Below are 18,638 nucleotides of genomic sequence, written 5' to 3' on the forward strand. Positions count from 1 at the left end.
ACCCTCCCTCCCGGCTGGTGTTGGGAGTGGAGGCTGGCGGCTGGCGAGAGGCTGCACCAGGAGGAGAAACCTGCTCCAGAGACGGCTTCCAGCCCCGCGGACTGCCTGCTCCCCAGGCGGCCCCGGCCGTGCCCCCTCCACATTGCCCTCCCATCGCTCAGCGCACGCTTTACAGCAGCCCCTGGAAAAGAAGCGCTTGTCCCCGGAGGGGACCTCTCCCTCGGGCTGAACAGGGCTGCTCGGGGCTCTGCCTCGCCACAGCTCCCTCAACACGACACAGAGCCAGCGCTGGAGTGGGGACCCCGCTCCTGGTGCTCTTGATTTGCGGAGCAAGAGTATTATTTAAGAGTATTTTGAGATGCTCTGCAGATCACTCCGGCACTTGCCTACGACAAATGAATCAAACCTCGTACCTCTCGCAGTTTCATCCTGTGCTCAGTAAAGCAGCTAAATGTCAAAAAAGCCAGTGTGGTTCATGACGTGCCCAAGTACAGCCTTAGTTTTAATCCTGACCCTTCCAGGGAATCCCTGCTAAGGCAAATCCCTGCACTCCTCCCTCTGCCTTTGTTCATCTGTAACACTTGAATTGCCACCCAGGTGTATGAACGTGCATTTGTAAATGGCTTTGGTACAGTCATGCTCACGGGCCACAGGCATTTGCTTTCCACGGGCATCTGCATGATACGGTTTTAGCGGCAAATATTCCACCCGACATTAGTCATTCAGTTAGAAAGCAGAGATAAATACTGACGACCAGGCCCTACTTGATTGGCAAGTATTATTCTTACAATGAAATCGTTGGCAAAAATTCAAGGAACTACACAGACTGGTACAGGTTTTTTTATAGACTCAAGTAAATGTGCAGGTGTGCATATGTATACAGAAAAAGCAAGCCTCTGGAGAAGGTCATTAGCATAAATTTAAATTCTGAACACTTCACGTACCAGGTGTATTCAACTGTAGAGTGTGTAAACACCTATTATCTATTTACTGCACTTTTTTTTTATTGAACAACATTGAAAATGTCTTGGTCCAGTGAATAAGCCACTTGTGATTTTATGGACATTCCCTGGTTAAAAGGAAAAGACCATTGTTGAATGGTCAAAAGTCAAATGTGCTTTGTAAGCAAATATTGCATATCTTGCACAGAATAAACATTTCAACCGCACCACTCAGGATCACTTGATGCAATGCTTTCATTTAAACTGCTGGGGACTGTAAAGCTATTATTAGTCTTTTTTGTTTACTTTTCTCTTTCAAAGCACTTCCTGGTATCCAGACTGAAAATCAAATGCAACCGTCTTTAGTACAGGAGGGAACAAACATGAATTACTTGATCACATTTAAGTTTCCTGTCCCACGTATATTGATCTTAAGTGACTTCTTACAGTAACAATCCACTCAAAATCCTGCTCATTTCAGTTCCATTTCCCGATCTGAAAACACAGTGATAGTCCCCCTGCTAGGGGCTGCGCATCCTGCAGCCCACCGAGCAACGCCTGGCAGGCTGCTGCGCACCCAGCCCTGGACGCCGCGGCCTGGCAGGGTCTCGGGGAGCCCTCGGAGGTGCGGCAGAGCGGAAAGGGAGACTGTGGCAGCGGAGATCCGCAGCCAGCGCTGGGCTGGAACAGCTTGATGCTGACCATCCCCTCCTGCAGTTTCAGCACTGACTCTGTGGGCCCAGGGAGTTACTCCTGACTGACACCACCAAAAGCAAAAGGCCAGGCTTTATTCATCTATAAATACTCGTTAGAATTGTTCTGATTTAACAATTTTCAACAACATTTCAAAGTCCCAAGAACGCCCTGAAGTGTGCCCAGCAACAAGCCTGGATCCCCGAGGAGAGAGAAGCCCCCACTGCGTGCCACCCACCCGGCAGCACGGGGCACCCGTGCACGCTGGAGGGCTCGCTTGCCTGTAACGTGGGGTGGAGGCAGCCCCCCAAGCTAAAACCCCCTGTGTGAGGCCACCATTCCCCCCATGATCCTGCTGTTCCACACCTCTGCTGAACGCCCCCAGACGCTCTTATCAGAATCAAAGCATTAATGTGCGCAAGTGCCCCATGCACAGCAATGAAGACACGGCCCCGACTCACAGTGAAGAGTCTGCATTTCAGAAAGGCAAATAACACACAGAAAAATGCAGTCAGTACACGGACACAGATACAGTCAAACATGGGCACTCTGTACAGACAAACTCCTTGTCCTACGGAAACACGTACAGCACATCTGCCCTCAGCCCTTCCTCCCTCCCCGCAGCCAGCAGAAGCAAGCGGTGCCTGGGGGAGGAGGGGAGGTTCAGCCAGTCCAATATTTCTCTGTGTTTTGGGAAAAACAAGCATGACAGCTGTGGAACAATCCTTGCAATTATTGTCTTCATAATTACGAAGGAGTGCTGTTTCCTGGGCTAGCATATACAGGCTTATTTCAGTTGTCTGCTGCACACTGAGAAGCTGCTCTAGTAAAACGTGACAGATGGTTGTGGTACTCATCGAGTAAAATAAAGGAGTGAACATCCCAACCAGCACAAATCTACAGCGATTTGTGTAAATGTTGCAGGACACAGCACTGAAGAAGCTGCAGAAAAAGCTTAGAGGAGAGTTTCTTCCCCATCCTGAGGCTGTACTGAGGGCACGACAACTGCGTCTGGGTTTACAACATCCTACGAAACAACGAGAAAAACGTTAGCTTTACAGAAAACGTGCTAAACTTGGAGCTACTGAGATACTGCTGTAACAGATTTCCTACAAGCAGATGCCAGAGTAACCAGAGGAGCTGAGTGCTGCCATTGACCTGGAGCACCAGAGCCAGCCGGTGCTGCCGAGGCTCACCCGCTGCCACCAGTGCCGGGCAGAGGAGCGGCACGCCGGGTGGCCGGAGCTGCTCTGCGCAGCCGGAGGGGTGAGACGACTGAGGGGCTGTGAGCCTTAGTGCCAGAGCAAAGATATTTGCAACGAGACTTCGGGAACAGGAAAGAACGCAGAAGCTGCCAACCAAAAGGATTTATCTTCCCTTACCCCAGCTCCCAGCAGCAGACACTTAAGGAAAGTATAAGAAACGGGACGAAGTGGTGCATCCTCTGCTTCCGACAGGGACCAGTCTGGGGACTCGAACGGGCGCGGGGGGCAGCGGCCGACCCACGCAGGACTCACCTCACGGGGACCGCAGCTCCTCTCGCCCTCGACAGCGGCTCCCGGGGCGTCCAGGCTCCCTCCAACGGGACTGTCCTTCCTCTGCTCCCTGATCCCAGACGCGCTCCCTGCACTCTCCGAGACACCCGCCACCTCTCTCTCTCTCGTGTTTTCACAGAGGCCTGGCTGTTCTCCCTCGGCTTTCACTCCTGCCTGCTCTGTCCCCTCCTGCGGCCCGTCCTCGCCCCCCACTGCCCCTGTCCCGGGAGCTGCCAGCTGCGGCTGGGTGCCCGGGCACAGCCCCTCACCTCCGGCGGACCCTCTCCCCCTGGACTCTGTGCCCCCATCCTCTTGTGCAGGGGTGCTCAGGGCGGTTTCTGCAATCGGCTGCTCCCCAAGGGACATCGCTCCACATGGTTCCCCATGCCATGGGGACACGAGATGCGCTGTGCCCCACTCCCACCCCGCCTCGCCCTGGCCCTCGGCCCCCGCCGGCGCTGGCCCCCTTCCCTCGCACCCCAGCACTGCCTCCTGGTTCACCCCTGGCCCGCAGGCCACGGCTCCATCGGCCACCCCTTCCCTGTCCCTCCTAGACTCCCCAGCTGCCCCCCTTCCCTCAGCTGACACCCCTTCTGCCGCTGCCACCCCCGTCCCGCTCTGTCCCCCCCCCACCGCTCCTGTCACCCCCTCCTGTGCCACCGCCCCGTCGCCCACCCCACCATCCCCAGCCACCGACACCTCCCGCCCCGCCGGCTCCCCCGCCGCTCCCTCAGCCAGAGCCCCGAGCCCTGCCTGGGCGCCCAGCCCAGCACCGGCCACCACCCCTGCCTCCCCTGCCCTGCTCACACACAGCCCCGGGGCAGGCAGCGCTGCTTCATCCGCCACCCCCTCACCAGGAGGCCTCTCCTTCCCTCTCTCTTTAGCACACTCCAGCGATCCCTCCATCCCAGATGCCAGCTGCCTTGGACCTGCTGCTCCACCCGTGACCTCCTCTCTCCCTCCTGCCTCTGCTCTGGCTATCTCTGCAGATACTCCCATCACCTCTCCATCAAGTTCTTCTTCCACTGCACTCTCTGTATTTGCTTTGCTGCCTAGAGATGGGTTTCCACTTGAAAGTGCTTCTGCTGAGCCCTCCTCCTCCTCCTCCGCTGTTGTGGTCTCCTCCAACTGAGATGACCCTTCACTTACGGGATCCCCTCCAGCACCCACCAGTGCCTCTAATCCAGGCGCTACTTGCAACACGGGACCCTTGCCAGGCTCCACAGACTCCTCCACTGCGTCCTCTGCTCTCAGGAGAGAGCTCCCTTCTACCTCTGACACCTTGCCAGTCTCAGATGTTGCTGCTCCTACGGCAGCTTTCCCCATCTCCATGCACTCTTCCCCTGATGCTTTCAGCTGGGAAAACTCATTTGGCTTTACAAAGTCTTCTCCTCCAGGCATTGCTTCTCCTGTGCCAACGTTCGTATCCCCTAATGTTTCCAGGAGAGCCCCAGGCTTCTCCACAGCCTCCTTCCCTTCAGAAATGGCTTCCTCTACAGACTCTTCTCCTTCAGGGCCAACCACCCTGGCAATCCCTTCTTCTGCCAAGTTGGCATCCTCCACAGCCTCCTCTCCCTCAGACAGAGCACCCGCCACAACGCCCTTCCCTGCAAAACCTCCCTCCTCCACGGCCTCCTCTGCCTCAGACACCGTCTCACCCACCACCTCCCTCACCGGAGGCCCTGTCGCTCCCACAGCCTCCATTGCCTCAGAGGCCTCCTCCGCAGCCTCTCCCCCCTCAGAGAGCTCCCCAGCCGCCGCCTGCCCCTCGGACACTGCTCCGTCTGCCTCCCTGCCCAGCAGTGCCCCTGCCAGCTCCTCTCCCCCAGGTGCCTGCTCTCCCAGCGCTGCCTCGCTCTCTGTCCCCTCCATCAGAACGTCCTGCTCCCCGGGTGCCACCTCTGCGCCAGACTCCATTCCCTTCCCTGTCCCCTTTCCTTTGGGATCTTCATCTGCCATGGTGCTCTCCTCAGGTGCAGATTCCTCCACCGCAAGCTGACCCTCCGCCGGCAGCACAGCCACTGTGTCTTCCTTGGGCAGCAAATCCCCCGCCCGTGCCATTTCTTCTCCTGCCTCTTCGGTGCAAGTATCTCCTCCCTCAGCAACAAAATCTTCCTTCTCAAGTGCTTGTCTCTCCCCTACCATCTGCCCTTCTCGTACCACTTGTTCTGCTGCCTTCTGCACGTCAAGTGTTCTTGTTGCTTCTGCCAAGAAAGCTCCATCTGGTGCTATTAAGAAATAATCAAAACATTAGTTTTATTGAGAACTGTGTTAGTGTTAAGGCTGTTTTACAGGGTGGTTATTATTAAAGATGCTGTCTCTCCCAAGCAATGAAGGGACATCAGCATGGTGACGAGAAGAAAACTTGCTGTGCTGATTCTCATCACACACCTGTGCTCTGACTACATTTCTAGTGCTGCTGTTCTTGCATCTGGCACAACTACTTTAAGCAAAAATGTTGATGCATGACCAGCTTTCAACTCTGACAGTTCTGCCCACCCTGCCTACTCTCCCTCCTTCCCTCACCTGCCTAGCAGGGAGCTCAGGTGTGTGTATGAAATAGCTATGAGCTTGACAATAACATTCAAACATTCAGAAATAGGTGGTAAATTGCTCATGTAAAATATGCACACACAGGAAGACTACTACTCAGCTGTTCATGTAAAATGGGTAATTGCTTCCTGTGGATTCTGCAATTACACCAGGGGAATAATACGGGGTCGATGCCTGCCCCCTGGGAATTTAACGGCAATGCCCTCAATGAATTCGGTGCTCCAGGATCTGTCCCTGGGCAGGCAGCCCCAGCAGCCTCTGCTGCTGCACCGGTGTTTTGTACAAACGTGGCAGGTTCCTATTCTTTAGAAAATGAGAAGTTTTGTGCCACTGAAAGGAGCAAGGAGCAATGTCTTTCCCAAGCTGCCCTTTCTCAAACTGGGCAAAGGCTGTCTTGCCCCAAATCATCTGCCACTGGTTTTGACCTATTTTACCTTCTTGCACTACTGCTGCACTCCACACTTACTGCTTTTTGCTGCCTGCTTGGGCAACCGCCTGTGCAACTAGACCCCGTCTCTGGAACGGCAGCCAGAGAAGACTCCAGGTGACAAACAGGCCTGGAGGACACTATTTGTCCGGCCCGTCTCTGCCGGCAGAGAGGACCTTGTGTCTGGTTTCCCACAACGCTTCCACTGGCCTTGCTGCTCCCGGCTGCCACTCTTCCCTTCCTGCCCTTCAGACCTGGACCTGATTCACTCACGGGGCAGGTCGGCTGCAGAGGAAAGCAGAAGGTGCACAAGGCAGCTCCAGCAGCTGCAGACAGTAAAGGAACTCGAAGAAGAAAGGGCAGGCTGAGAAGAGAGTTTCCAGAGAGAGAAGAGAGGTCGGGGAAGGAGAGGAGAGAGCACAGCAGGTTGTTTCCTCCCGCTAGACCACACATTGCCTGAACAGTAGACCACACTTTAAAATTAAAAACCCTACATTTTGCAATACGAGAAATCATGCCTTCATCCAAGACGCATCTTGCACCAGGTTTGTTGCTTATGTTTACTACTAGCTTTCTGTCCCTTAAAATTTTTCTTCTTTTATACACATATATATATAAAAATCAGTTATCATATTTTTACAGCACTCACACTGACAATCCTACCTCCTGAATCTGGGAGAGCTTAAGCCCACTATCAAAATCAGTAACATGTAATCATTTAAAAAATTTCTAATGGAAGTTTTGGTACAAAATGAAATAAAACATCCCAAACTGTCATCCCAACTCAGAGTTAAATATTACTGTCTGCACAAAAGTATAGTGTCTGAACTGTCCAGCTGCCAGTATTGGACTGAGTCTAATGTAATGGATTTTGCCAGTCCCTGTAAAACAGATGCTTTGTTCACTTTGTCTAAAAGAAACCAAATGCTGGGTTGTGTGTGGTATAGTCTACATGCTTACCTGGTTCATTAGCAGAGAGAGGAGTTAATTTACTCTGGCTGCTGCTTACAAAGTATTCCCTTCTGTAAAGTGAGGTCTTGCGTTGGGCTGGAATGATAACGGCAACTGTGAAGTTGTTTCAGCATTAAAGTATTCAAAATGAGGTACGGTGCGAACCTGAGAAGTTAACAACTAGGAGAGTCCAGGCTTTCCAAAGACCACCTGCCTGGGAAGCAAACATGTTTCAACCCTGATTTGGAGGGACCATTGACACAGAAGTCAGGCTGCCCAGGAACTACATGTCCTCTACCCTGGTCTATGCATCAGAAACGTAGATCCTTGTGAAGACCAACATATGAAGACTACTGGACTTTGAAATTAAACGCTATAGACAGTTGTTTGCAGTCAGCTGATGAGACCAAGGCAGAAGCAATCTCATCTGAGAACGAATTACTGAGAAAAAGACAATTATTGACAGACCAGAGATGAGAAGGAACCTTCAGCCTCCTGTATACACCTTCTGGATGAAAGACAACAAACCATAAAAGACTATGTTCTTAGACTACATAGAAGAAGAAAATCAAAAGGCTCCCAGCTGACCAGAAAAAAAAACTTAGAACACCCTGCATTAATGTGCCAAAGTACAAGACAGTGCACAACTAGGAATATAAAAAACAATATATGTGACCTGTTCCTGCCAGCTGTTAAGACTCTTAGAGGATGGAAGAAGGAAATGTAAGAGCAACAGTGCAGACTGAAGTCAGTTTTAACCTATGGTTTTCTTCTCTTTTCAGACTCATTGCTACTGTGGAGTAGAATCTTAACATTTACTTGCACTATGGCTCATTGCTGCAGCAGGATGGCTGGCTTTGATACCCCCTGTATAATATGCAAGGCTCTTCCGCCAGGCAGACCAAGTCTCCAGCAATAAACTGCCAGGGTTGCACGGACCAGAAACATTCTTGGAGGGAACCAAGATCAAGCTGAAATTTCCTCACTGCCGATTATGCCAGCTGCTAACAGGGAGATGAGTTTGGGAGACAAACAGGGTACAGCATGGAGATCAAGTCTGCAGTCCAGCTCCATTCCTCGCCTGTCAGTCCCATCCTGCCTGTCTGGACAACGCATTTCCCAAGGAGGCCCCGCACTACCCAGAAGCGAAGGGAAACCTCACTAGATTCTTGCTTTCCACAGCTATTTTCTTGACTGGCAGCCAGTTTTTTCCATGGCCTGGATTCTTTACCTAGGACCATTATAACTGCCAAAAAAGCATTAATTATACATGACTACAGAAGCCAGCTAGTCATCACCCAATTTTATACAAGTTAGGAAAGAAAAGAGCATGAGAAGAATTTGATAGCCTAGAAAGGAAAGGGAAAGGGTAAACACTTCTATAAAAAGATTTCAGACGAATCAGATTTAATCCATGTACCTGACTGACAGCCAACCTCACCTTCATTGGCATCATGCTCTGTACTTGTTACGTTCTCTTCTTTCTCTTCGGCATGGGAATCACTAGGTTCAGGTTCAGAATTCACGTGATGATCATTTCCAATTGCCTTTGCTATTTCCACCTGGACTGGTTTGCAATCTTCAAAAACTATCACAAAGGTACAAAACAGGAAGCAAGAAAGAGAAACCATTAAAAAGCAAAAGGGGAGTAGAAGTCATCCAGCTATCTCAGCTTGGTTTAAAATTTGAAATGTTAGGGCAGACCCAATTGGAGCCATATAAATCTTCACCAGCAATAATGTTTTTAAGTAGATTAAAACCAAATGGAGACAACCATTAAAAATCCAAGGGAAAATTCATGCAGGAGCATCTACTGAAAGATAGAGCCGCCATCTTCCACAACATTTTCACAAAACAGTGAGATTGCTTTTGTCAGGCAGTCTGAGGCGGGGTTCAACATACAAGCAACAACACTGTTGTGTAGACATAAAATTGTTATTGTTCTATGAATACTTTAAAAAAAAAAAAAATTCTATGTTAAGCTCCCAAGTACTGATGATTCCTCAATTCCCCAAACTAGCATAAGTGACTGAAGACCTATACTTATCTATAAGTAAGCGGGGAAGTATTTTCTGCTCTGTAAATGCAATGCTTGTGATGCTTCACAGTCAAGTCATACATTTGACATTATTAAGATTGCGCTATCAGTTCCATTTTTGCTTTATGACTTGCTGGATGATTACATGAATGGCTTTCAAGCTAGTAATACAAAACAACTTCTTTATGAGCAGTATTCCAGCTATGTACACAGTCCGATCCCTTCAGCATCTCCTCTGAGAGCTCTCCCTCCAGCAAACCCAGGCTTCTCCCTTGAAGTTCCATCAGTTTTCCGTATCTTTCCTTTTCTGTTGCAGTTATTGGCTTAGTCTTTTACACAAAGAGCTTGCTAGTTTGGCACTGGTATGGACTGACAGCATAAAGTCAAATCTCGCACTTGGTTTTACTGCCAAATGGCCTCTATTGCCAGTATGCTATGTCCGTTAGGAACCGCAGACCTTCAGGTACATCTCTGAAAGAGCTGCCCGCTTTTGTTTGTGTTATGACTGTTAGTGGGAGACTTGATTAATTCCTGTTGCTGCTTGGATGGTGCCAGTGGTCGTATGTTTCAGACTGCTCTTCTGCAACTTGGAACAATCGAGCCTTTGACCGAAAGGGAGTAACTCGGGCAATTGCCTGTACTCAATACTTATGTCAAGCATAACTTTCAGATCATAAAGGAGACAATCACAACATTTCCAGACCTTATTACGGTATGTGACATGAAGCACTACACTGGTCAGCTTCATCTATGCAGTGGAAGTGCTGCAGAGATACTTGTTCCAAGTTTCAGTCTCTAGACCTCTACAGACAAGTTCTATGTCAAGGCTCAGTGCGAACATGGACACTTTTCAATATCTTCACCAATGATCTTCCCAGAATCAGCCTATGGCATTTTATTTAGACAAAGTATTTTGTTTGAGAGTAGAGGAGCAGGGCTTCAGCCAGCAAGAAAAAAAGGTCTGAATCCTGACTTGGCCTTCTATTACACAAATACAGAGACTGAAACCAATTCCCACAACAAACCACTCGACATGTTTCTGGCTAAATCACAACTCACAGCCTAGATAAAGAGGTGTTACATGGTATGGTATCTTGACTTTCAAGCAACACCTCATTTCGATTTCTCTGAAAATAAAAATAAGGAGCCATGAGCAAAAAGCTAATGCTCCCACACTAAGGAACTGGCTGACTTTGGGCCACTCTGCAGTACAGCATGTAATAAAGATACCCAAAATTTTGGGCTTCATAAAGAATGGACGGGACAGAAGCAGTGAATCTGCTGTGACCGGAGCCTGAGGGGCTGGCAGTATCAGCAGATTCAAAAACAGACTAGACAAACTTACGGACATCAGATCCATAAATGGATACAAAAGGACTAGGCAGGCATCTTGTTCTAACAGCTATTATACAACAGATTGGAGTGCGGGACAGCTACGAAATGAGTGAAACTCAGAAAACAGAGCCTCTCGTGTTCATGAACAGCATCTTCTCTTGCCACTGTGAGACCCAGACTACTGTGAGAGATGTGCCTCTGGGCTGATCTGTCAGGCACTTCTGAAGTTACTAGGAGCTCTGCTAGAAAAAAATCAGTTGCATAAAAATAAGCACAACCAGACTGACCGACCTGGCCCCTAGTCTCATCCAAACTACCCACTTAACCCACAGAAATACTGTCTTGCCTCAAAGCATTTGTACAGGTCTTCTGTGGATCACTGTCACTTCTGGGCGTCATGTATTGAAATCACGTGTACTTGCATGCGGCAGAATGTTCCCTCCAGCGATTTATTAAGAAAAATGGCTATCAATTCTTCTGAGACTGATTTTTTTTTTATACAGGTAGCTATGTGTATGGGATTTAATCTGCCTACTGCTTCAGAGTCAGTCAGGGCACTGGAAGGTCCAGGAGTGGGAGAGGTGGTGTTCCCACTGGCTTGCAGTGAGGAGATGACTTAACACTGTCTTCCCTGCCACAACCTTGCACTCTTCTCTTCCCAAATCCCTGCCTCTCTCGCCAATGCACACCCTGTGCTCTCTCACCTTTTTCCTATGAGGTTGGTTTTTTATACACTGTTGATTCTGTCTTTCTACTCACCCTTGCATATATTATTTTTCTTCTTTTTTTCACTTTTTATTTTTTCTTCTTCCTTCTGTGGTTCCTCCTGCTTTATGCTTACACCCATCCTTCCTACCCCATCAGTACCCTGCACCCACACAGCCCTGAGTAGAAATGTGCGAAAATTTGTAAAAGACCAATTCAGTCTACAGTACAAAAGGCATTTGCTCAGCATCAATGCCTTTTTGCCTATACCATAGGTCCTAAAGGGCAGTGATGGCTTCACTCCCTGCTGTCACATTTCACCTGGGTGAAGCACTAAGATCTGCTCGGCAAGGAACCATGGAAGTTGAGCAGGGAAGGTCCCAGGAGGGCATTTAGAAGGCTTCTCCTGGGACCCAAGATCCTGACAAAGGTCTCTGCGCAATAGTGCACAACCTGCTTGAATCGTTCTGACGTTTCAGCTCTGCAGAGAAGACAAGAAGCTTTCTGCTGCAGGACATCCCTTGGCCGCCTCGCGCAGAGGCACAGGCAGCACTTTCTTCAACTTGCTGAAATACCAAGTGCTTTGCTAGGTACGGTGCATATATTTTACTTTGACCTGATTATAGGCCTGAAGTCTGACTAGCTGGCAGTTCCCATTCTTTGCAGTCTACTGCCTGCGTAACATTTGACAAAAGGGAATTGACAGTCTATCAAAACACAGAGCCCAGGGAAGGATGACAAATACTGCTCACAATAACTCTCCCCCTTGGGATCAGCAATATCTCCTTGTCAGAAAGAGCACAGCAAGATCAGAAAACGCGCAGCAGGAGCCCGTCCCAGGTACTCCCATACTCCTGACAGATCTGTCACACCACTGGTTGTGATTTGCCCAGACTCAGCCTGCAACTGAACAACCCCAGAGGAGCATTTTGCACCTTTTGCTTTCTTCAGCGTATACAATTCTCTCTGCTAAATTAGTTCTGCACTGTTAATGACAGCACTGGTTAGGAGAAATCCTGTCACAAGCAGAGCACGATGGGTCTCATCGGGGCAAAACCAAAACAGTGCCATATCAGTCTCATCTAAACGCAGGCTGGAGGGCTGATGAGAATGACTAGCCCTACAGAGAAGTTCATGTGAAAAAATCAGGGAGGCCCAAGAACAGGCTGAGAACCAATTCTGCAGTCGCAGTAAAGGACTGAGCTCTTTCAGGCCTCCAGGTGTCTCTGGAGGCTTTTGGCCCTCAGCCTCCTGGAGGAGTGGAGTAGTGGGAATGGTAACCATCTGGCATTTCTTTTAAGACTACAGACATCCTTAAATTTCTGAATTAGAACCTTTATCATGGCAGCAACTGTGCTAAGTGCTTAGAAGAAGCTAAGATTCCATGTGACCTTTGTTACCCCACAATATTTCTTTAGCATGCTCATTATATCGCAAAAAGGATATTATCTTTTTCTTTCATTGCTCTACCCACAGTTTCTTGGCAATTCTTTATTGGCTATAAAATTTACCTAGACAACCCCCATGTAGATGGGGAAAAATCTGTATGCCATTTAGGAAGTTGTTCCTATCAGTAATTGTTATGATGCAATGATTTTTCTTGTCCTTCCTTGATCTGCACTGTCCCTGACTTTCAGGTAGTCTCCTGGCAGCAGAGATGATGCAGGACTTGACTAAGAAGTAAGCGCTGTTACCTACATAACATTCGGACAATCTATCTATATTTGATAGAGGATCTCTGTTCAAACCTAGAACCGTGAAACCATGTGTGTTGAATGTAAGCACACAGGAATTTATGCTAATAAAGAACAACGCTATTGTCTTAGGCTAACTCAGTACCAGATTACTAGCTTGACACACTCGATTGATCTTTCCTTGGTTTTGTATTACAGCGTAATATTCTGTTCTCTAGGTTTTTAAAGTTCTTTCTTCTTCAGTAGTCCTTACTCAACTCATCTAAGCCTAGTGGTGAAGGTGCTCGAATTGAAGTTTCTTTCACACAAGTGAAGAGAGGGGTTCCAGAAGCAAACATCTTTGAAGACTTCAGCATTATTCAATGAATAGTATGTTACTGTCTTTACTGTCTCAATTCTGAATGCATAACAAAGCAAAAGCAATGCACAAGACAGTCAAAGTAACCCAGCAGCACCAGACTTGCAAAGCATTAAGCACCAGCATTCAAATTGTTTATTCCACACACGGCTATCTTAGATAGATGCACCACAGTGAACAGAAAGCAATAGAAACAGAATCAAAAACTTCTATTAAAGGAAAAGCATTCTACGTTCCACTGCAAATCCAGCATACAGAAAGACAACTGGAAATTTCAGGTACCATGGCTTGTGGCTCTCCTTTACGTCAGCACCAGTGCAGACGACTATTCTTTTATACTGCCTGATTTAACAGCATCCAAGACATTTCCCCCATGACCTGGTTGACGTTGCCAAGCAAGGGCTTACATTTTTTCCCATTCCCCAGATATAATAATGCAAAGCCTTGCTCATGTGGCCAACCTTTTATTAATTGCCCATTATCCATAAAGGTAAGGTTGAAACTGCAAGATGCCCATTTTATCAACAGTAAAAATGAGTCGCTGTTTTGCTCCTTGCCAACAAATCCGTGACAGAGTGAAGCAACTCAATCATGGATGAACTGACATAGTTTTGATCTTCATCTGCTGCACCATGATTCACATGGTAATTTTTGGTGTTCTTTTTTAATCTAGTATTTCAACATTATAAACAGAGTCCCCCAATCTGGCATACAGATTCTCCTATAGGTAATACATCACATTTGGATTTTATAAGAATTGCATGATATGTGAAACCCAACTACTGGAGTAAAAAAGAATAGCCAAAGCCTTACACTGGCAACACTAGAAAAGAAACAATAAACCAAGGTTACATTCTGTGTGGTTATTTCGCTCATAGCAGTACAGAGTATTCTAGTAGCTTGAAAACAGTCCAGCAACTGCATTCCCCATGCTGCACCATGACTTAGTATAAAGGCAAATACAGCAACACTCGCATGCACTAGTCACTCACAGTTGTGGAGAGGGACTGTACTCACCACCTCCTTCGTCACTCTGAGGAGACTCTTTGTTGCTATCCTCTACTTCCGTCATATTGCTTTCCAAAGGCACTAGACAACTTTCCTCCCCACCATCCCTCCTGGTACTTGCATTCTTCTCCCCATCTTCCCCTGTGTTACTTTCTGCTGACCCAGCCTGTTTGAGTTCCCCATTAACTTCAGGACTTTGATGCTGTACTGCCATTATATTTTCCCGAAAAATTCCAGTATCTTCCCTTGCTGTTAGATCTTCTGGTTTTGCCTTTTCTGCTTCATCTGTTCCTTCCTTTTCCAGTGCAAAAGCTTCCTGATTTTCCTCCATTCTGAGCAGTTTATTCTCCCCGTTCTCATTTCCATATTGTGCATTTGCTGCGTTATCAGATGCCCTTTTGATATTACACTCCTCTTTGCCCTTAACATTGTCTTTCATCGTTTCAGCATGAGAGTCATCTTCACTGCTATCCTGAGTACTGATGGATGAGAGAGAGTGTGCAGGCCTCCCATCTAGAAATAGCAAACATAATTTTGTTTTAGTATTTGTCACTAAAACATCTGCATTCATTGGCCACTAGTTCTCTTTGCTATGCACAAAGGGACAGACGTTCATCTGATATCAATCTCTGAATTACACCGTCTGAAGATACCATGACAAAATTCCAATAAGTGTAATAGAAGAACATTGCCCAGATGTATCAAAGTGTTAAAATCAAAGCCATTTAACATATTTTTTTCTGACAATGGAAATGAACCAGATCAGCTCCATCAATCACACAGAAATACACTTCCAAAAGCACCTCTAATTATGACTCAGACAGGTTTTAGAATAGTTTCTTGAGCTCCATTTGATAAAAGATTTCAACCATAGCAACAGTCCTTTAGTGCACTCCTGTTATCTCAGTGAATGTGATAAAGATCTCCAAAATCATGTGTAAACCATTCAAGTTGAACTGGAGATTAAGTTCACTGTCTCCTCTAAAAAAAAAAAAACCTACAGGGACCATCATATGAAATTCACAAATGGAAAATTTGGGGGGGGGGGGGGGGGAGGCAATAATTCCTCATCTAACATTTAGCTGAACAATAGAGCTTACTGCTACACAGCATTGCTGGTGTCCAAAGTTCACATGGGTTCAAGAAGAGATTAGTCAAACTCAAGGAAGAAAAACCCAGCTAGGCCTAGTAAGTAAAAGGGACCACCTGTGACACCAGCTAATTACAGGGGTGGGAAGACACCGTGGGGAAGCAGCACAGTATTCTTGCCCTTTTCTTATATTTTTCCGAGGCATCCGCTGCTGACCAAAGGCCAGAGGTAGAATTTGGACCCACGGTCTATCCCTGAACAGCTATTCTCAGAGCCACGGAAGCCAATCTGTGCCGTGGTATTTCTTCCTGCAGCCACAATCTTCCAGCAGCCTCTATGCCTCTTCTTCCTCTGTGGATCTGAGGAAGACTCATTGCAATTTTTTGTAATATTTTAAATTATCTTTTTCATCTGCAATATATTACAAAAGCTTTGCAGGACTGCTTTTAAAAAAAACTCAAATATGGAAGCTAAAACTTCCCTAAAATATCTCAACTACTCCCATTAATTCTAAAACAAGAGCAAAGAAGGTGTGTTTGCATGGAAACTGCAATTTGAAATTAATGGACTGCCTTGTATAAACGCCAGACTATCAGTTCAAGAAAACTCCTCAATTTTCCTTAAAAGTAGCAAAGGAAAAGGAACAGAGTGCAACTCCACCTCCCAGCACGCTTTAGTGGTGGTGTGAGGAAGCTGCCTGCATCTCTGGGGAAGTTTTTCAGGCATACGCTCAACCTGCCATCTTCACAGAGATTGGCAGCAAGGATAACGAGTAGTACCACATGTAAGGTGGACGTCCATCCTCTGGGATCTCTAGGATGTGCAAAGGATTTCAGGCACAAATTCCTGGGCAGCCACCACCTGGCAATGACTCTCAGTCACTTCCAGTCTTCACTGGGTTGGCACCTGTATTCTAACGGTAGGTCTGTTTAGACTCCCAGAAAACATCATCGCTGCTAAAGACACTTACAAGAATATAAACAAGCGAGTTCAGAGACAGAACAAGTCAAATATGCAGATTACATATTGTACTATGGGAATTGTCAGTGATTCTTTCCAATTTGTTCACAGGCTTCTGGTCCACAAGGATTTGAATGCCAAGGTCTCTCTTACATGCTCTTTATTTATGTCTGATTCATAATATCATATGCAAAAGTAACATCGTTGGCACCTCAGTTATCTGGGTATTATTCTAAAACTCTATATGCTGGCTGTACTGACCCAAGGGGCCAAATGAATTCAGACACTCTTGAACAAGTGTAATGATATACTGAACTAAGATGAGACAAAATCTGTCCACAGCAGGTACTCATAAAAATCCAGATCCCATTACTATTAGCATGTTATTTCTACTACAGCAGCACTCATAGCTTACAAGTGGATTAATGTGCTGATTACTGAAACGCAAAAACATAGTCTTTATGCCCAAAAGCTTGCTATCCAAAATCTTGGTCTACCAACACTAACAGACATGCTTAACTTGAAGTAAGTGAGGAGTTCTTCAAAAAAATTACAGGTCCAAGGCTTGGCAGATGAATTGAAGGCACAGTAAATGTACAGAGCACATGGAATTTCACGTCACAAGGAGATGAAAGTTGAAGCTAGCAACAATTAAAAGTTAAATTATGCAGAAACACGTGGTGTGGGTAATCTCCAGGTGGTCACAGGTTTATGTTTGCCTCTAGGAGCCTGACAGAAAGGAAGCTTGCACTACCAGTGACCAGCACACCCCTGCAAGGTAGGGACAGTCTGTATCAAAAGAAATTTCATACACTATGAAAATTCACCTACACTTCAAAAATTCACCTAAGAATAAAATAACAACAAAAAGACGACAAAAAAAATAACAAGGCTGGAAGTGGGACTTTCCTAAATGTTTTAGCTGAAGACGTTCCGCTGGCCAGCTAGCTGCGTGTGTATGTACCACAGAGGAGCAGAGTGATGTCAGGGGGCTGAGCAGCCACCAACATTAACAGCAGCCACTGGTGTTCAGTAGCTTTGCAAATGAAATCACTTATGTGCCGAAAGACAAATTCAAGAGCTGAACTGTAAGTAACAGACCTAAAAACCCACACAGCTCTGGTATCCTCTGCAAGCCAAGAGAAAATGAGTTACTATCACTAGCATGATGCCCCAGTAACACTTCCCACAAAGACCCGTTTTACCAGATCAAACTAGGAAATGTCCATGTTGACTGACTCCAGGAGACATGTGAATAACAGATTCACAGTTTTAACCTTGACATCTCTAACTGCAGAGATCAAGTCACAGGGTGTTTGTATAACTGCGGGCTTGACAACTCACGCTCAGTTGTAAGCCTTGCCAGTCCAGAAGGCAACACAGTTTTAAAGCAAGGGGAAATGGGGCATACCTTAGGGCTAAGAGACACAATAGCTAAGTAACTCCCAAAACACTTTTCATGTGCCCAACATTATTTAATGAAGATAACAGCTAGAAAAAGTATATATAGATGGCAGTAGGGCTACTCTGAATGTACACTACAAGTACATCTGCACTACCAAAGAGGGAAGGACCAAGGTTTGATTTGCTGTAATCTGTTACAACTCCAGGATCACACATGCACATCCAACCTCAGCTGGCCATGAAGCTCATGCTAGTTCCCAGTCCTCGGCATACGCTGTGCGTGCATAGCATTACATGCTGGAGGATCTTGCACGCACACTGCAAGGGGGCCTCAGTCTCGACTCCGTCACACAGAAAAGTGCATTGAGGACATCAGTGGCGCATTTTTGTGTGCTGTGCATGGCTCCATGAGTAGATGCAAAGCAAATCTGCACCTAAAATGAACTCATCTTGTGGACTAAATCGCTAATGTAGTAACACCCTATTTATGCTAGGCCTGTCACCAATACCAGACTCTGCAAGGTGCAATATGGAGCATCGAACTTTACACCTCAGCAGGGCCTTGCATTCAATATTGAAAAATACAGTCACAGAATTTCACACGAGTTAGGCACTCATGTGGAAGGGAGAAGAGGGAGAATTCCTTCTCTCACTGTGCCTTCCGCTCATGTGCCGCCCATATGCCAGAACTGTAATCCATGCAGAACAGCATGTTCAGAAAAACATACTGTACAAAGAAATCTTACAACCACAGTTTAAAGAATCCCACTCAGAGTACCACTCCTCCACCACTAGAAAATTCAAGGGGCTGAGGAAGGGAGTTCCTTAACAGACGTTTCCCCTGAGACCATATATTAATTTCTAGATCTCTCTGTCACAACTAGATACATTAGGGAAGCGGTGATTCAGGTAAGTGGAGAAGAGATGGATATTAAAGAGGTATATG

At 46.8% G+C, this 18,638-nt stretch overlaps 1 protein-coding gene across 1 annotated transcript in view; it reads right to left on the bottom strand.

The window, feature by feature from the left end:
• Positions 1-1,991: 1,991 nt before the first annotated feature.
• The window catches only part of ERICH3 (glutamate rich 3), a 45,407-nt gene continuing 28,760 nt past the window's right edge, over positions 1,992-18,638 (bottom strand). The window contains 6 exon segments of the mRNA XM_050901083.1: positions 1,992-2,661; positions 3,152-3,412; positions 3,977-5,397; positions 7,110-7,196; positions 8,542-8,688; positions 14,248-14,751. Coding sequence (XP_050757040.1) covers positions 2,590-2,661; positions 3,152-3,412; positions 3,977-5,397; positions 7,110-7,196; positions 8,542-8,688; positions 14,248-14,751 — 2,492 coding nt within the window. The 3' untranslated portion in view covers positions 1,992-2,589.

The sequence above is a fragment of the Gymnogyps californianus genome, chromosome 8, assembly GCF_018139145.2.
Source record: "Gymnogyps californianus isolate 813 chromosome 8, ASM1813914v2, whole genome shotgun sequence".
NCBI lineage: Eukaryota > Metazoa > Chordata > Aves > Accipitriformes > Cathartidae > Gymnogyps > Gymnogyps californianus.